Genomic DNA, 18,458 nt, shown 5'->3' on the forward strand with positions numbered 1-18,458 from the left:
CACATTTCCTTACATATCACAGGTAAGAGCTAACTCTGTAACACAGTCACCAACACAGGCTGACCTGAGCCTCAGCGCTGCTTACTGAGTGCTGGTCAAGGGCGACCTCGCCCTCTGTTTTTAGTTCAGGTTCGGGGTCAGCGATGGGTGCTTTAGCTTCTTCCTCCTTGTCCTCCTTTTCTCCACCCTCGCTCTCACACTGTGAACGCCTTTTCAGGAGGGAGGAAAAGAGGCGTGTGAGACCGCGGCCAGCAGGGTTGTGGTTTTGAGGTCGGAGCTGGTCGTCCTCTGGAGTGGGAGGTCTGGCGCCCTGGCCAGCTTCCTCCTGCTGCCTCGGCTTTTTCTGGTGACTTTCTGCCTCGTCTGTTGTCATGTCAACAGCTGTTGAGGTAGATCAGAAAATAGAAATGAAATCAGACAGGTTCATGGTTCAGGCAGATTGGCTTTGTGGAGCTTAAAAAACTGATACTTTACCATCATGCATCAGTCCATCATAACAGCGTTACCGATTCACAATCAGACTGATAAGAGAAATGTTTTCTCAGAGATCAAACCTTTCAAACTTTTCTGCAACAGAACGGATCAAAACCCAGCAAATACAAATACACTAATGTCAATTCAGTTGTTAGCAGTTGCCTTAACGTGGTTTATATTGCTTTAGCAAAAAGGAAAGTTTGAAGCCTAATCTTAAAAGTAGAGATAGTGTCTGTCTCCTGAATCCAAACTGGAAGCTGGTTCCACAGAAGAGGGGCCTGAAAACTGAAGGCTCTGCCTCCCATTCTACTTTTAAATACTCTAGGAACAACAAGTAGGCCTGCAGAGCGAGAGCGAAGTGCTCTAATAGGGTGATATGGTACTACAAGGTCATTAAGATAAGATGGGGCCTGATTATTTAAGACCTTGTATGTGAGGAGCAGGATTTTGAATTCTGGATTTAACAGGAAGCCAAAACAGGAGAAATCTGCTCTCTCTTTCTAGTCCCTGTCAGGACTCTTGCTGCAGCATTTTGGATTAACTGAAGGCTTTTCAGGGAGTTTTTAGGACTTCCTGATAATAATGAATTACAGTCGTCCAGCCTGGAAGTAATAAATGCAGCAGTTATCAAAGTTCCTGTACAATGACAATGTCTGTGGGATGGTTACCAGGATGGCAGGATGCTGAATTAACTGGGAATTTATTCAATGAGTATTACAAAACTGCTCAGTGGCTAAAAAATAGAGGTTGTGTTTTGGCTTTGAAACTGACTACATTTGAATCCCAGCGTCTGATTATTTAGAAAGCATGTGAAATGAACCCCGATCACAGAGAGACAACAAAAACATCTGACCTGACATTATTACAAGCGTTACATCACGTTATCATCATTTAAGATGCCACACTGGGCTGCAGTGTCAGTTTTTCACCACTATTGCTAAAGGGGTGAAAGCTACACTCTCACTTTCAGATGATGCTAATGGCAACATACAGTGGGGCAAAAAAGTATTTAGTCAGCCACTGATTGTGCAAGTTCCCCCACTTAAAATAATGACAGAGGTCAGTAATTTGCACCAGAGGTACACTTCAACTGTGAGAGACAGAATGTGAAAAAAAAAAATCCATGAATTCACATGGTAGGATTTGTAAAGAATTTATTCGTAAATCAGGGTGGAAAATAAGTATTTGGTCACCTCAAACAAGGAAAATCTCTGGCTCTCACAGACCTGTAACGTCTTCTGTAAGAAGCTTTTCTGTCCCCCACTCGTTACCTGTATGAATGGCACCTGTTTGAACTCATCATCTGTATAAAAGACACCTGTCCACAGCCTCAAACAGTCAGACTCCAAACTCCGCCATGGCCAAGACCAAAGAGCTTTCGAAGGACACCAGGAAAAGTATTGTAGACCTGCACCAGACTGGGAAGAGTGAATCTACAATAGGCAAGCAGCTTGGTGTGAAAAAATCAACTGTGGGAGCAATCATCAGAAAATGGAAGACATACAAGACCACTGATAATCTCCCTCGATCTGGGGCTCCACGCAAGATCTCATCCCGTGGGGTCAAAATGATCATGAGAACGGTGAGCAAAGATCCCAGAACCACACGGGGGGACCTGGTGAATGACCTGCAGAGAGCTGGGACCAAAGTAACAAAGGTCACCATCAGTAACACACTACAACGGCAGGGAATCAAATCCCGCAGTGCCAGACGTGTTGCGCTGCTGAAGCCAGTGCATGTCCAGGCCCGTCTGAAGTTTGCCAGAGAGCACATGGATGATACAGCAGAGGATTGGGAGAATGTCATGTGGTCAGATGAAACCAAAGTAGAACTTTTTGGTATAAACTCAACTCGTCGTGTTTGGAGGAAGAAGAATACTGAGTTGCATCCCAAGAACACCATACCTACTGTGAAGCATGGGGGTGGAAACATCATGCTATGGGGCTGTTTTTCTGCCAAGGGGACAGGACGACTGATCCGTGTTAAGGACAGAATGAATGGGGCCATGTATCGTGAGATTTTGAGCCAAAACCTCCTTCCATCAGTGAGAACTTTGAAGATGAAACGAGGCTGGGTCTTCCAACATGACAATGATCCAAAACACACCGCCCGGGCAACAAAGGAGTGGCTCCGTAAGAAGCATTTGAAAGTCCTGGAGTGGCCTAGCCAGTCTCCAGACCTCAACCCCATAGAAAATCTGTGGCGGGAGTTGAAAGTCCGTGTTGCTCGGCGACAGCCCCAAAACATCACTGCTCTCGAGAAGATCTGCATGGAGGAATGGGCCAAAATACCAGCTACTGTGTGTGCAAACCTGGTAAAGACCTATAGTAAACGTTTGACCTCTGTTATTGCCAACAAAGGTTATGTTACAAAGTATTGAGTTGTATTTTTGTTATTGACCAAATACTTATTTTCCACCCTGATTTACGAATAAATTCTTTACAAATCCTACCATGTGGATTCATGGATTTTTTTTTCACATTCTGTCTCTCACAGTTGAAGTGTACCTCTGGTGCAAATTACTGACCTCTGTCATCATTTTAGGTGGGGGAACTTGCACAATCGGTGGCTGACTAAATACTTTTTTGCCCCACTGTAAAACTCGTGGTGACTGCTGGACGTGTCACTCTTCTGGCAGAACAGTCGTTTTCCTGTCTGCTTGTCACAGTGATCCCATCCCCAGCTCGGTTTGGGATTAATGTGGTCCTATGGGAATTACACCAGGTGGGTGGCTGCATGACCATCAGCTGATGAAGCACAACAGTCAGAAATGTTGCTGCTGTAGCACCCCCCCCCGCGCACAAACACATCCTCCAACCACACACACCCATATTTTGTTTTCAAACTCCATTGCAGTTTATTTCACACCTCAAACATTTAGTAAACAATTAAGCAAATAAATTACAGGTAGTAATAAAATAAGCTACTAACTCTTTTACGCTACGTCCACACGGAGCTGTTTCTGTGCGTTTGGACCTTTCGTCCACATGTAAACGGCGTTTCGAATCACCGAAAACTGAGGTTTTTTTAAAAATGCTGGAATACAGAGTTCGTCACGCAACGTCAAAGGTATGTGCCTTTTTCCACGTCACGCTGTGGCCACGTTATTGTTTACATGAGATGAACTGCAGAATAGAGACGAAATACTGTTAATCTGACTGTCTGCAGGTTTTACACGCAGTTACTGTCCCTCCATTTACAAAGGCAGAGGCGTCACGGTGTGATTATTTTACATGTAGTTGTTTTTTCCTGTGGAATAATATTCAACATTGCTATCAATACAGTTTAAAAAAAAATGCCTCTCTGTGCAAAATGGGTTCAAAAACATAAACAGCTGTGGGATCCTGTTTGTCCGTGAGTTTGAGAGCCCAGCGCTGCTCCTGATGCAGGGAAACTAATTCTGTCGCAGAGACCTACGTCGGCACTTGTGCAGGTGAAGCCAAAGGGAGGATTTGCTTCACCATATTGTCTAGCATTTGGCTTGGAATGAAGTTGGTTTGGAAACATATTCAGCGATGCTTCATCTCCTGCTTTGCGTTTCTGTGGGAGCCCCGTCAAAAACCTGTCCATGATGCTAGCAGTGTCCAAGCGTTTTGTTTTTGTTTTTTTTCATACCCCTGCAATGGCTCTGCGCCCCCCCCCAGGGGGCGGGCCCCACACTTTGGGAACCTCTCATCATTATTAAGAGATGAAAAGCCATTGAATCAACTGAACATATAATTTATTATGAAACAGAAAACTAGATTGTTTTTACATGAGTGATCAGTGTGTGAATTCAAACACTTGCTGCATGCAGGTCCTCGGCCTCTTCAGACTTTCCACAGGCCTTGCTGCTTTCATTGATACTTTAGCACTGCTAACCTCATGCGATTAGACAAACTTTAGATACAAACTGCATCTCTTGTTTACATTATTTACTCGGGGCTCTGTCTGTTGCCCCACTCAACAGGTTGCAAGTTCAACTGGAACCTGAGATCCACAAACCCGTTACTGCTTTATTTTTACAGATGCATTCAGTCTTTTGTTTCTATTCATGATTTTTCACTTTGGAATACATAAACTACTAGACATACTAACTGGAATTAGCAGACTAATGGTGCAGACTGGTGGAGGCAGGGAACAAACCACCAACCTTCCTCCAGCAGATAACCTGCTCCACCTCCTGAGCTACAGCCACCTCACAGCTACCTTCAAGAAGTTTTTAGTAAAACCACGGCCCTTTCATTCCTACCTCACAGACCGTACGATTGCACAATTGAACTATTCCTTGGAGCTTCGCTCTCCACCAGACTTCTCTGCAATGTGTCCGGACCCAAACGAGTGGCCATCGAAAAATGGATGGGCTTCGCAGTCGGGTTTCTTTTTGTGGAGAAAAATGACAGAACCGCCCGTGCATAGATTATCAGGGCCTGACATCACAATCAAAGACAAGTATCCACTGCCTTTGATGAACTCCATGTTTGACACTCTTCACGGAGCTGCTATTTTTACCGAACTCGACCTCCGCAGTGCATCCGACAAAGAGATGAATGGAAAACCGCATTCAATACACCACTTTGAATACCCGGTGATGCCGATTGGGCTAACCAACCCCCAGCCATCTTTCAAGCTTTGGTATGTTCTCAGGGATTTTGTGGACAGGCTCGTGTTTGTTTACCCTAGATGACATTCAGATATTTTCCAAGACTCTTGAGGAACACCATGTGGCTTTTCTCACGTCATCTCGAGGAGAACTATGATGTGGGTGACAGGGAGGTGTTAGTAGTAAAGCTCGCTCTGAAAGAATGGCAGCATCTGTTGGAGGCAGCCGAGCAGCCGTTTGCTATCTGGATGGATGATAAAAACCTAACTTACCTGAGGACAGCTAAGAGACTGAGTGCACGGCAGGCACGTGGGTCACTGTCTTTGCCAGGTTTAACTTTTTTATTTCCTACCGTCCACGCTCACGGAGCATCAAAGCCAATGCATTATCACGCCAGTTCGCCACCGACACAATCGCTCTGAGGTCCCAACCATTCTCCCCGCTACAAGCAAGATTGGGTTCATTGCCTGGGATGTGGAGGATGCCATTCGCCGGTACTGGAGATTGAACCTGATCTGGGTATTGGTCTCGTGAATCGGCGCTATTTACTTGCAGCAGCCCGTTCCACGATTCTGGACCGGGTTCACGCAGCCAAATTCTCATGGCGGACCATTCCATTTCCCCATCATGTCACGCTACACCTGCAAGCCAGTGAGCCACTAGAAAGCCATTCAGTTGCCTTATTACCTCACTCAGCATTTCTCTCCCTCTGTTTCAGTGACCTCTATCCCCGACCCACGAGCCGTGACTGCTTCAGACTCCTGTTAGATTCTCATTTCATGTTTCCTGTGCTTAAGTGTTACTCTTGTGTCTTTGTAAATAAAACCTACCAGTTTGCCTCCGTCTGCATTTGGGTCCATTTTCATGCACTAGCCCCTGCTGCCATAACAGGAATATTAGTCTCTACTATTTCAATTTGTCAGTTAAAATCAGGACAGACACGTTGTAACACCTACAGGCACATAAAGTTGATGGTGAGAATCCTTTTCTGGCTTAATACCAGGACCAACACTTCCAAGACACTGGAAGCTAACCCACCTAAGTAACTAACCAGAATCTTTATGTAAAAAAGTCAAAAGTTAGTGACCAGGGTTCAGCGGGCAACTGGAGAAAATATATTTACATCCATGGATAAACAACGTTGTTCGTGCATTATCATCTCTGTACTGTGTTTTACTGCTATTGGGTCATAAACTAGATCATTCAATGACTTGACATTCTGACCAGAAGAGAAAATGGTAAATTAATAAGATTAAAGCACCGCAACAGTTCCAAGTCAGCAAGAAACAGAAGGAGACCATGGTGGTGGATGAAGTCCCCAGGGTGGAGAAGGAATGCTTCTTTATAAAGGTAAGAGGTGCCAGGGCTCCTGGACGTGATGGGACACCACTTTTAACAGGTTTCTCAGATGGGCAGAGATCTGAAGGATGCCAGACAATAAGCTCAGGTTTCTCATAAGTGCTGCCTACAACTCCCTTCCATAGCCCTGCCTGTTTAGTAGTGCTTACTATGGCAGCTGGCGTCTTGTAGGCAGGACAGCATGGCAAGTCTGCATGTTTTCATAACAAAAGGACGCAACAATGAAAAGGAGAAAAGATGGCACTGTCCCAGGGATGCTTCGGGTGGCAAGGAAGTCAGGAAGTCCTCAAGATGTGTAGTGTGATGGCATACTTCAGAGTCAGCTATCTATCTATTATTGTAGGATCTACTGTACAATACAAAGCGCCTTGAGGCGACTGTTGTTGTGATTTGGTGCTATATAAATAAATGAATTTGGAGAAACAGCCGTTTACTCTCACACACTGAGATCTGTCAGTTAAAAAGTCTAAAATCCAACCAACGAGATTAAAATCAAGTTTAAACTGGTTAAGAAGTTTATCGACTAAAAGATGTGGCTGGATAGAATTAAAAGCTGAAGAAAAATCAATAAATACGAGCCGAGCATGAGCTTTAGCTTTAGCATGATGTCAGCTGGTAAAGACTGGCAGATATTTGGTGAACCTCAAGGAGAAGCTCCTCTTCCCAAGAGATATAACAACCACTCTCCGCAGATAGAGACGACTGAACTGGCAGAGGCCAGGCACCTGACTGCAAAGCCAGGATTTACCCTGTGGAGGCTGGGTGTCAGGACATAGTGGGCAAAGCAGCTGTCCAGCTACTTCACGAGTGACCGGCCCAAACCTGCAGAAAGCCATGAAGGCATTAGGAGAGGAGGCTGAGAAAGCAAGCTTTTGGCTTTGGCTCTGGTGGAAGGATGTCAGTTAGCAGGCAACACCACAGTAAAGGCAGCTGCTGGGGGTGCCACAGATACATCCCCGGTGTGCCACTGCCCCCCACTGGGAGATGTACTGGGATAGGGGGCAAAACATCCATGGATGGCGACCTCCAGTTGATGTGGTGGTGTGAAGACTCCAGTGACACTTAAAGCACCAGGGAACAACTTTGTTAGCAGACCAACGGGTTTCGGCTTGTGGCCTGCATCGGGGTCATCACAAAATACCAAACAGTGTGTGTTTCGATAAAACAAAGAAATACAGGTGAACCAGTCACACATTCACGCATAAACAAGCTGACCAATCAGCATTTAAGGGGGTGGTACTGGCTGATTGGTTGAATCAGAGGCCAAACAGGCTCTGGCCTGAGCCAGGACAGATTTAGGGCTTCAGTTGATGACCTTGCAGCTGACCTTCTGGCACTGGCGGTGACATGACTGGCTCAATGACAAAGCAGGAAACATGCATTAAGCATTAAAACTCTTTGATGTGTAGTATTATTTCCCAGCTGACTGACTCATTCCACAGTTTTATTTATCCAGATGCAGTAGCATTTAAAACTATTCTAACTATATATTCTCACAACGACTGTACTGATTCTCATGTATAATTGAAAACTGACATTATTGACATGATGTGAAAACATATACAAAAAAATTACAACTGCAACCATTGCAAAAAGACAAAAACACATTTTTGAATGCACTGAATCTCCAGTTGCTATACAGCCTCAGTGTTTGGATACGCTTACGGTCTCTGATACTATTTTAAGGTATGCTCATAGATTAAAGGTGGAGAGCCAACACGACTAGCACATGAAGTTCCAGAAGCTGCTGGCAGCCCACAGTGCTGAGTGGACACGGGCGTAGCTGCACGAGTGCTGACAGGACAGAGTGCCACAGCTCCAGGTACACTGACGACCGTGATGAGAACTAAACACTGTATTTTACAGTTCACATGGTCGGTTTGGTGCGATAAAGAAAAAGTATGCAGATTTAATTTGTGCTGCTGTGTGTGAAATGATGTTGCCAAACACACTGAGCACATCAGGAAGTAAGGAAGAGGTTTCAGCAGAGTTGAGCCGTTGTTCTTAATGAAAGCCTTTCGGTGTTTCTTTGGACATTGGCTACATTTTTAACTCATTTTCAGTCCAGTCCCTGAACATATCACCGTCGCCAGGACAATAGTGTTTTGTTTTGTTGACCTATGAATCAGTCAAACATAAAAAACACACCGAACTCAAAGGATGAACCTGTGATGTGTCTAACACATAACTCAGCAAACAACACATCTTAAACTGTATCTTTAGGCTCTATGTTACCAGCAACAAAAAAAACGCACAGACCTTTTCTCATTTCTGTGGTTCTATGAAAAATGCCAACGATAACCCAGTTTGACAAACAAAACATAACAAGATGATTGCCAAAGAGTTATTAACCGAAATTAGGCAACTCAGCTCAGTTTAAAGGCGAGTTAGTCAAGTACGGGACAAATGAATACGGTGTAGGCCTGAAAAAAAAGACTCCACGATTTAGAATATTGAACATAAAATGATGTTCATTTAGAAAAATATGGCCTAAAAACAAAAAGAATATAAATGAAAAAAGATGATGCGTTGTAGGGTGACCCTTTAACCGGGAAGCACTGGCCCAGAGTTTCTCAGGAACATGCTGCTCACACGTGGCAACACAACAGGATAGCAACAGTGTAACACTCGGCTCAGCACCTCACACCTCGCTAAACAATGGGTGACATCACAGTGGCCATCTTTTATGTACAGTTTATGCTTCAAGCATAAAACGGCGAACACCATCAACTAACTAGAATAATACTGAATCCGTATAAATGAAAGTTACAAGGATAACAAAGAGATACATTTGTGACATGAGACATATTTGGCTTTCTAAAAAAGCAACGATATCACAAGTGACTGCTGCTGAAATATAATCGACATGTGTTTTAAAGCACACTTACTTTTTACATTTACAATTTTCAGAAGGCCCAGTTAGCACCAGTTGGCACCATTATAATGGTTATAAGACACTTCTCTGTCTTCTCTGTTTGAGGTGTGGAAAGACAGACACAGTATTACTGACATTATGTCACAATAACCTGCTCGGGCTCCATGTCTAATGCTCGTCACAGCCCGCAGTCGCTGTGCTGTAGAGCGCCGGCTGTCTTTCCACCCTTGAGGGACTTGATCACCGCCTTGGTCTCATCAGAAGTGAAGGCACCAGTGTCCACAACGAGTTCATCATTTTCGGCTGTCATCATCCAACAAAGGCATATCTGGGGCAGGTTGATTCAGGAGTTCTTTGAAGTGCGCTACCCAGCGCTTATCGTGGTCTTTCTGCGTGAGGAGAGGTCTGCTGTCAAGGTGACGGTAAGATCGCGCACGATCCGGAATAGCGTTCTCGTATCGTTCCGATCAGCAGCTTTCCGCTCGACCCATTTGCGTTTATCCCTTCGACAGCTTCGCTTCACCTGCCAATCGAGGCGTCGGTACCACTCCTCTGCGGCTTGCTGTTGTTCATTTCATGCCGTCTGATCCCGGGCGATTTTCGCTCTTCGTCGTTCATCGACTAGCTGCCATTTTCGATCTTGGATTCAACGTTCCTCGAAGGTCCCTCTTCACCGACCGATGGCATTTTCGACGCTGGCCACCATGGCGGTTCGAAGGGCAAGTGGAGGAGGGGTTAAATAAGTCAGAGTATAGTGAGATCAGAGCCAAGAAGTGGTAGAAATGCTTTATATAGTGCACAGTCAAACTATATAATGGTGTCTTTGATTTTGTCTGAAAGTACAGATATAGACACAGATTTTAAGGCATGAGGCCTGTGTTTGGGCACATAGTGGCCCAGTACCAACAATCACAGTGTCATTAGGTGGATTTCTAGGTTCAAATTAGGTCAGTGACATGAAGTGATATGACAAGACAGACCAAGCAGTTTAAAAGAGGTGCTAAGGTTTAGGCTGAAAGGAAGGCCTGGTTCACCGGAAACATCAGCAAAGAGTAAAACGTACTTAAGTGTATCTGTATTTCTGACTGCACGGTAGCCTGTGTCAGAGCGCTAAAATTGAGCTTAAGCGCTAAAAGCGGCTTTAAAATAATCTGGGTGGGATTAAAGGCTGCAGTGTGCAGATGTGGAGCACAGAGGATGCTGATGTTAATCAGTAACTACTGCATGAGCCTCCCTCCTCACACACTCATGATCTACACAGTGCCACCGTGTTTGGGGAGAGAAAAAAACATGGAATTCGACCTGACCCAGATGAATCTGTGGCAAGGATTCATCGTTATCCAGCGAAGGAAAAACAAGTTCTGAAACACAAAAACACGTGAATCCATGCACAGCATCTGTGTGAAGAGAGGGCAGTATGGGGTCACACCGAATCAGCAGGCATCAGTGACAACGATGGAGGCAGTCAGCATAGAAACAACACACAGCTCTGAGCATCTGAGGGCTGGGCAGGTAGAGACCATCGTTCAGTTAACAATCGTTTTTATCAATGACCTTTCTTTCTGATGAAAGCAAGACAATAACTAAATAAACACTAATAATCGAAGGAAAAGAAACGATGATGAAATGTAGCAAAACTTTCATTAACGAATAAATAAACAAAAATCCTGGAGAGACAAGATCTCATCAGAAGTGCTCGAGGTGCAGAGGAAGGAGTTTGAAAGTGAGCAGGTCAGAAGAAGAACCTCCCTACGGTTAGGTGGACACATTCAATGTGTTTGTCATGAGTAGCGCGTTACTGTAATCAGATTACTTTTTTCAAGTAACGGGTAAAGTAAGGGATTACTATTGCAGAAAAAGTGGTTACATTACAGTTACATTCCCGTAAGCACGCTGCGTTACAGCGTTACTAAACTGTGATTTTGTTTGTGAGAGTGTCTCGTGACAATGACGTACGAGCGTGTGACGTCCGTGGCAGCAACAGACGTGGATAACATGGAGTGATGGAGAGAGTACGACCGTGCAGCATTGTGGAAGTAATCAGATTACTGTGAGTTTGAATCTGTTAAAAGTGACACAAACATCAGCGTCTGCTGTTCACTCTGTGTGGGAAGGAAACTTCTTTCTGCAGCGAAAAAATGAAACTTCAAACCTGAGCGAGCAGCGAGCGCGCCGCCACGGCAACGTGACATTCACAGAGAAACCCCCGGACCCCCCCCACTGACATGACCACTGTGGGCAAACCTCCACCCGCCCCACTCCTGCTAAACAGGTGGCAATAGATTTAAGAGCTGCTGAGTCTTTGATTCTATTTATTTTCTGCTGTGTTTTACTCGCATCTATTTGAAAGAGTGGAAACACAAAACATGATTTTATCTGCTGGAACATGCAGACGATAGGTTTCCATGTTAAACACGTTTCTTCCAGTCAGAGAATGTTGCAGATAATTTAATATTTGCTTGATGCATAAAGTTAAAAAGATGAAAACTAATAAAACTTTTTCATTGGATTCAGTTTCATATGATGGATTATGCAGAAACAGTCGAACACGGCTGAAAGGTAACACTGTTGCTTTATTACATATTCAGGTTGTAAATCATGTTTTTGAAAAACAACTAAGTAACTAATTACTTAATCAGTAATGTAACAGGATTACTTTTTGGAGATGTAATCAGTAATTAGTAACTAATTACTTTTTTCAAGTAACTTGACCAACACTGCTGGTCACAGAATGAAATATGTTTCTGTGCTCGTCCAGCTTTGTGAGCTCGCTCGCTGGTCTCAGATCAGCACCTTGTGCCTCTGCTGCTGTCACCCATCTGCAGCACGGTTTGAAGCTTTGTGGTTATTATGAGTGTTATTTGAGTTACTGCTGGCACCACGATACTGACGCTGTTTGAACGTTGACATGTCTCCGCATTGAACAGCTGAGTTAGATATTTGTGATAATGAGCAGTTGAACAGGTTCAACAGTCACACTTTGCTTCTTTGACAGTGAAATTTATGAAGGCCTAATAACGCACCAAAAACTGCAGAGAGATACAATAAAATCACCACAACCTTGAAAACAGTCTGCAGACGTGTATCGTGTTTTTTGCCTTGTTTTAGTGTCTGACTTGGAACACTGAATGAATATGAAGTAGCAGTGAGATGTGTCTGATGTGCTGTGACAACAATGAATGTGGCAGCATGTAGCAGACAGCAGCGCTATAAAACCACCGAGAGCATCCACACCTCGTTGCTTTCTTCTGCTGCGCTTGAGCTGAAGTGAAGAACTTTTCTCCGTCTCACCGGACAATAATCAAAGAGTCCAGTCCTCATGATGATGATGATGATGATGATGATGCGCTCTGCTGTGAGCGCTGCAGGCCTGGGTACCAGAGCGCGGTGCTGTTCATGCTCATAATGTATGAAAGCACGAAACGGAAGCATCTCTTGGTGCGCTGGTTGTGTAACACGAATGCGCGGATTGCGGTGGTCACGGATAAAGAAGTAGTGCATCCGCTCATGCTGTTACATCATCGCTGTATCATCAGACACGGCCTTCTACCATGCAGAAATCATCCAAACTCCACTAACGCTGTTTTTCTGACCTGTTTTCCTGCATTTTGCTGCCGTGACTCAGTCAACACTACAGCCCGGCGCTGAGCGTGGGACAATAAAAGGGGCGGTAGGTGTACCTGTCTGCAAATGGCGCTGGATGTGTGCGTGAGCAGCTCGTGTGATGCCGAGGATCACTCACCCGCTCACCTCAGAGCATCCGAAAAGAACAGGTCCTGTTTGAAAGCGGTGTCAGCGTGCACTCGTCCTCACAGGCATCAGTTAGAGAGCGCGCTCATTCATCAGCGTTATCAAGCGGCTTTAACAAAGTGTTTGGGTACCAGGCGGCAGATGGCACATTGCCCTGAGCGTTGTCTGACAGACAGCGGTACGTGCAGGCTAGAGGTGCATGTAAGGACCGCTTCGTTGTCATGTCAGCGCCCGATCACAACAACAGCCGCCTCATCGTAAGGCAGACCCTACCCTGTCCACATACAGCAGTACTCAACAGCCTTAATATATGCAGTCAGTTCTAGCACCTGCTGCATTCCCTGGGCATACTTATATGGCACTTTATACAACACTCACACATTCATACGAGCACCACTGTGCAGTAAACCACACTGTAAACATATAACACTATTTATTTATTTCTCCTGATTTGTATATTTGTACACTTAAAATACTGTTCTGTCCTGAGTGGGAGCTGCTCTGTATCTCACTGTGTGTATGGTGACAGTAAAAGGCATTCTGTTCTATATCCTGCTTCAGAGAGCAACTTGGTATGAGTATGCTGCTAAGGATATCTGGCATGCAGGCTTGTAGATGTCCTGCTCGACCTCCTGAGCTACATCCAAGTAAATGCAGAAACAATACCACTGCAGCTTAGAAACAACAAAGTAGCTAAAGAGAAAGCCAGCCTGTAAGACAACAATGAGGGACAACACGGCCCACTTTACACCCTCTGCCACCCCCTTCCTTCTACAGAAGGGTGGAGTTTTGAATGTAATGAGACCAGTGTATATGTAGAAGTAGCCAATGCTAGCAGAGCAGACAGCAGCGTTCACCAATCAGAGCTCAGGAAGCTGCTGCTCCTGGCAGAGCTCCACCATCAGTAACCAAGGGTCCCCGCCATGAAATCAGTGCATCCATCATCAGTGAGCCACTGGAAACAGCAGCAGCTAGAAATGAGCTGAAATGATGTACAAGGTTGATTTTCTCTTTCTGATGAAATTTGAAAGCAGCCTGCATTGGACAGCTCGTGTGGCAAGCAGAAAGATCTCACAGGTATCTGGACACTCGCTGTTATATAACAGGCTGTAACAGGCCAACAATCACACGATCTCATGTGAAACAAGATCCTGTGATCCGAGCAGCCAGAGGAGCTCGTGGATGAGCTTTTAGATCCTCTGAGGAAGAGCGCAAACATGCTTATTCACACTTTCTCCACAAAGCAGAATTATTGGTGCGCTGCATGACGCCAGGAACCAGAGACCTCTGACACGCATGTTTGTACGGCAGCTACAAACTAGTGATGTGCGATTCCACTGATTCCCTTTCCGATCCGATACCAAGTAAAATCCAGGGTGGTATCGACGATACTGACCCGATACCACCCTGGATACTCTGTACAAAAACGTAATGTTTCATTGTATTTCATAATACAACATAGAATTGCATTATGTAATTGTAATAATAATATAGCTTCATAATGATTACAGGACATCACACTACTTGTTCTCATTGCTTAATGATGCAGAATTATCATATAGAAATAAAAACCTGAAGTTGTGCTATTTGAACACGTTGCCTGCCTGCAGCACTAAAGGACTCCGTGAGAGACGTCTGTCTCGCCCTAGAGAGTTGGTCAGCCTAATTCCCTCCACCTGGCTCACTGTAGTGGAGCCAGAGACCACAGCCCTGCCATGTCCTATAAGTCATTAAAGGCCATTTCACTTCATTTTAGTTCAGATTTGTTGGTGGTGCCGGTTTACAGTCAGCTCTTTGTGCTTCTTCTGAAAGTTCTTAAAATGAAACATGTCTTTAAAATGTATTTCAGTGAAAGGACAAACATGCCGCCTGAGTCGGCACAAAGGAAGAGCGTACCAAGTAAGCTGCAAGACACGCCCCCATAGATACAGCAACGTGGTTATAATTGCCATATCTAAGCCAACTCATGTGCTTTTGTCTGAGCGCTGGTCTGTTCACCACACTGCTCCTCACATCGGCGCTCTTTACAATCAGATCTGTTCTCGCATTCACACAGACGCTCCTTCCCCCATCACTTTACAAAAGGCCACCGTTGCAACCCCCTCCTCCTTCACGTGCATCCTCCAACCCCCTTCCACACAGGAGCAGGTGCTAAGCCAGACTGTCTGCTGAGGTGAAGCGTCAGCCATTAAGGGAATTAAAAACAAGAGAATTTTAAAAACAATCCTAAAATGTACAGGAGTGAAATTAAAAATGGGGTAATGTGCTCAGACTGTTTTGTTCCACTTAAAAGATGAGCTGCAGCGTTTTGCACAACCTGCAGACGCCTAATGGACGCATCACTAGCCTAGAAGTAACAAAGGCGTGGATTACTGTCTCAAAGAGCTGTTTCGATAAGATGGGCTGTATTTTGACTAATTGCCTCAAATGAAAAAAGCGAGATCTTACAACAGACCTGGCTTTCAAGTTTAAGATCTGCCTCCATTTTAACTCCCAGATCAGTGATGACTGGTTCAACATACTGTGCCAGCGAACCAAGATCTATAGTAGTGGCCTCAGAAGCGCCACCAAGAACCATCACTTCTGTTTTCTGCTCATTAAAATGTAAAAAGTTCAAAGCCATCCAGGCCCTTATTTCATCAAGGCATCTACGCAGAGGGTCTACTGAGAAGCCATTTATCTTTATAAGTGGGAAACAACAGTGGAAAGAAATCCCATGTTTCCTGAAAATAGAGCCAAGGTGTTGAAGATGTAGGGAGTAAAGAAGCGGGCCTAAAACCGAACCCTGTGGGACCCCACAGTGCAGAGAAGCAGCAGAGGATACAAACTCCCCGAGTTTCACAGAGAAATCCGCTCTGCCAAACAGGATCTAAACCGCTGCAGAGCGGCACTGCTAACACCCACCAACTGCTCTAAACGGGAAATTAAAATGTTATGATCCGCTGTATCAAAGGCAGCAGTTAAATCTAACAGCACGATAATAACACACCTGAGTCAGTTGCTAAAAACACATCATTAAAAACTCTTAAAACGGCAGATTAGGTACTATGTAAAGCTTTAAAACCCGGAAAACTTCTAAAGTATCGTGTTCTTCTAAAAAGGACATTAATTGCTTGTAAACCACCTTTTCAAGAATTTTGGGGGTAAAGTAGGAAATAGGCCTGTAATTTGCAATAATATCAGGATTAAGAGCAGGTTTCTTAAGTAGAGGCTGAATCACTGCATGTTTAAGATTCACAGGTACAACACCAGAGGACAGACTACTATTTACTGCGTTTCATCCGAGAAGCTTCTTCAGTAATAAGAGCGATTGGTGGAGAGTCCCAGATTTTAAGACCTACTGGGAGATGTCCCTTATGCTGGGCTTACACGCGATTTTGGCTCATTTTGAGCCGATTTTTCAGTCATGCGACCGTTTTGGTGATCGGCCCGAGTTTCGCCTTCATCGTGCGTCGTGCATCGTGTAGTATCGTGGGGTAACAAGAAGCGATTAACACCTCACGACCAGCTCCCGATCATCAATCGCTTGGTCGTAAGAAAATCAAACCTGGTTTGAAATCCTGTCGGCCGTCGTGAGGCTGTCACCGCAGCCTCTCACACTGCGCAGACACAGAAATGGAAGTGAAAAGACGGAGCAGCAGTGCAGCGTGTGACCTGGACACAAGCGATGGAGGCACAAGTTGTAGAACTATGGCTCGTCCGAGCCTTTTCGATGTGGCCTCACAAAATTATCACGACCACAACAACCCTGAAAATAGTTGGATTTACACTGTTGCTCAGTCACAGCTGCCTGATCATGTTTTTCATTAGCAATTTAGCAAAGCTGATGGTGGTGTGCATGTCTGTGTGAGTGAAAGACAGAGAGGGGGAGCGAGCGACAGGTTTTCTGTTATAACCTTCATGTTATGGACGCACAGTGTGACTCAGGTTGCATCAGAGCATCGGGCCGTATAGTGTGAGACCTGCATCGTGACCTATGAACTTCTCACCCCTGCGAGTCAATCGTGCAGTTTGAGCAGGAGCTGAATAACGCGACTGAAAAAATCGCCCAGTGTAGCCCAGCTTGAGAGGGTCGTGGACCCCCTATTGATCCTCTATCTAATCAGCCAAGGTTTCGGGTGAGCTCATTGTGAAACCTAGCCACACCCTATCATGCAACTTAATGAGGTCAGATGACGCAGGATGTGCGTGGACGTTAAGGCGTCCAGATTTTAGATGGCAGACAGTTGGTGTGGTAAGCCCCGCCTCTTTTCAAAGATGGCCGTTCACAGTGGACATGGATGCTTCTTTCACTCCTCTTTCAAACCATCTGTCTTCTCTGTACAAAATGTGAACACTGGCATCCTGAGAGAGTGACCTTTGACCTTTACATGTGTTTATGAAGTGGCTGTTTGGTGTCTCCAGTGTAGAGGTCTGAGCACTCCTCGCTGCACTGCACAGCTGTGTTGTTCAGTTTGTGTTTGTGATGAACCAGTTTGTGTCTGAGTGTGTGGTGGGTCGAAGTGCAATAATAATAATAATACCTTTTATTTGAGGGCGCCTTTCAAAAACCAAAGGTCACCTTACAAAAGAATAAAAATGAATAAAAGGAGCAATAGTCATAAAATACATAAAATAAGTTCAAATTGCAAAACAGAACTTGACAGCAGATAAAATGTGTTTTTAGCTGTGACTTAAATACGGGAAGAGAGTCGATGTTTCTTATGGCTGGAGGAAGAGGACAGGATGTGTGTGTACCCTCTTTTTCCCGTCAGGCTTAGAGGGAACATTTTCTGCTCCTGTTCCTGATTGTGTGATTAGGTAGAGGATCAATAGGAGGTCCATGACCCTCTTAGGCTACGTCTACACTCACCTGGTTAAATTTGAAAACGGCGTTTTCGCCTGAAAATGCTCTGCGTCCACACTAGCGTTTTCAGTCGTTTTCACAGAGTTGTGCGTCCACATTGAAATGGCTAAAAGTGCTTCCGTTCCAGTCCTGCGCATGCGTGAAGCGCAAGAAGATTCGACCTGCCTCATTTCTGTCTGCCGCTTATCTACTTTCCGGCTCTTCGAAACGTCGGCAAAATGTGGAGGAAAAGCAGCGAGTTTTTTAAATGGACTCACAATGAGGTGGAGCTGTTGCTGCGAGTAACACAAAAGTACAAAGTTGTAAAAGTGAGTGAGAATTAAAGAATTTGAAGAAAAGCTCTCTGGAGCACGTACAGACTGATTAATCTTTAACAGGGCTGTCAAACAAAACAACTGCTGTATAATGCCCTCCGCTATCTTTGTTTAATTGGTCACATGACTGCATCACATGGCTCAAATGTGTCATTTTTTTCGAAAAAGCTCCAGGTTCGCTGTCCACACTGCAACGTGCAAGTGGCGTTTTCTAATGTCTCTGCTTTGGAGAGCGTTTTCAAAACGCTGTGTTTTCCT

The 18,458-nt window shown here is 44.8% G+C and overlaps 1 protein-coding gene and 1 long non-coding RNA gene across 4 annotated transcripts in view; one reads left to right on the forward strand and one right to left on the reverse strand.

Annotated features, from left to right (window-relative positions):
* The window catches only part of epb41a (erythrocyte membrane protein band 4.1a), a 55,086-nt gene extending 41,924 nt beyond the window's left edge, over window positions 1-13,162 (reverse strand). For 2 of the 3 annotated variants that reach the window (XM_040014534.1, XM_040014532.1), the window contains exons 1-2: window positions 13,033-13,161; window positions 65-381 (exon numbers count right to left, since the gene is read on the reverse strand). In XM_040014534.1, the coding sequence (XP_039870468.1) occupies window positions 65-373 (309 nt within the window). In that variant the 5' untranslated portion in view covers window positions 374-381; window positions 13,033-13,161. Of the gene's footprint in view, window positions 1-64; window positions 382-13,032 lie in introns of all 3 variants that reach the window. The other variant, XM_040014533.1, reaches the window with a different exon arrangement.
* A 2,285-nt stretch (window positions 13,163-15,447) lies between these two features.
* On the forward strand, window positions 15,448-16,825 carry LOC120723193. Its single transcript, XR_005693678.1, has 3 exons — window positions 15,448-15,699; window positions 15,776-15,780; window positions 16,706-16,825. It is a non-coding gene; the product is annotated as an uncharacterized LOC120723193 (long non-coding RNA).
* The last annotated feature ends 1,633 nt before the right edge of the window (window positions 16,826-18,458 follow it).

The sequence above is a fragment of the Simochromis diagramma genome, unplaced genomic scaffold (genome assembly GCF_900408965.1).
Source record: "Simochromis diagramma unplaced genomic scaffold, fSimDia1.1 OVJJ01000251.1, whole genome shotgun sequence".
NCBI lineage: Eukaryota > Metazoa > Chordata > Actinopteri > Cichliformes > Cichlidae > Simochromis > Simochromis diagramma.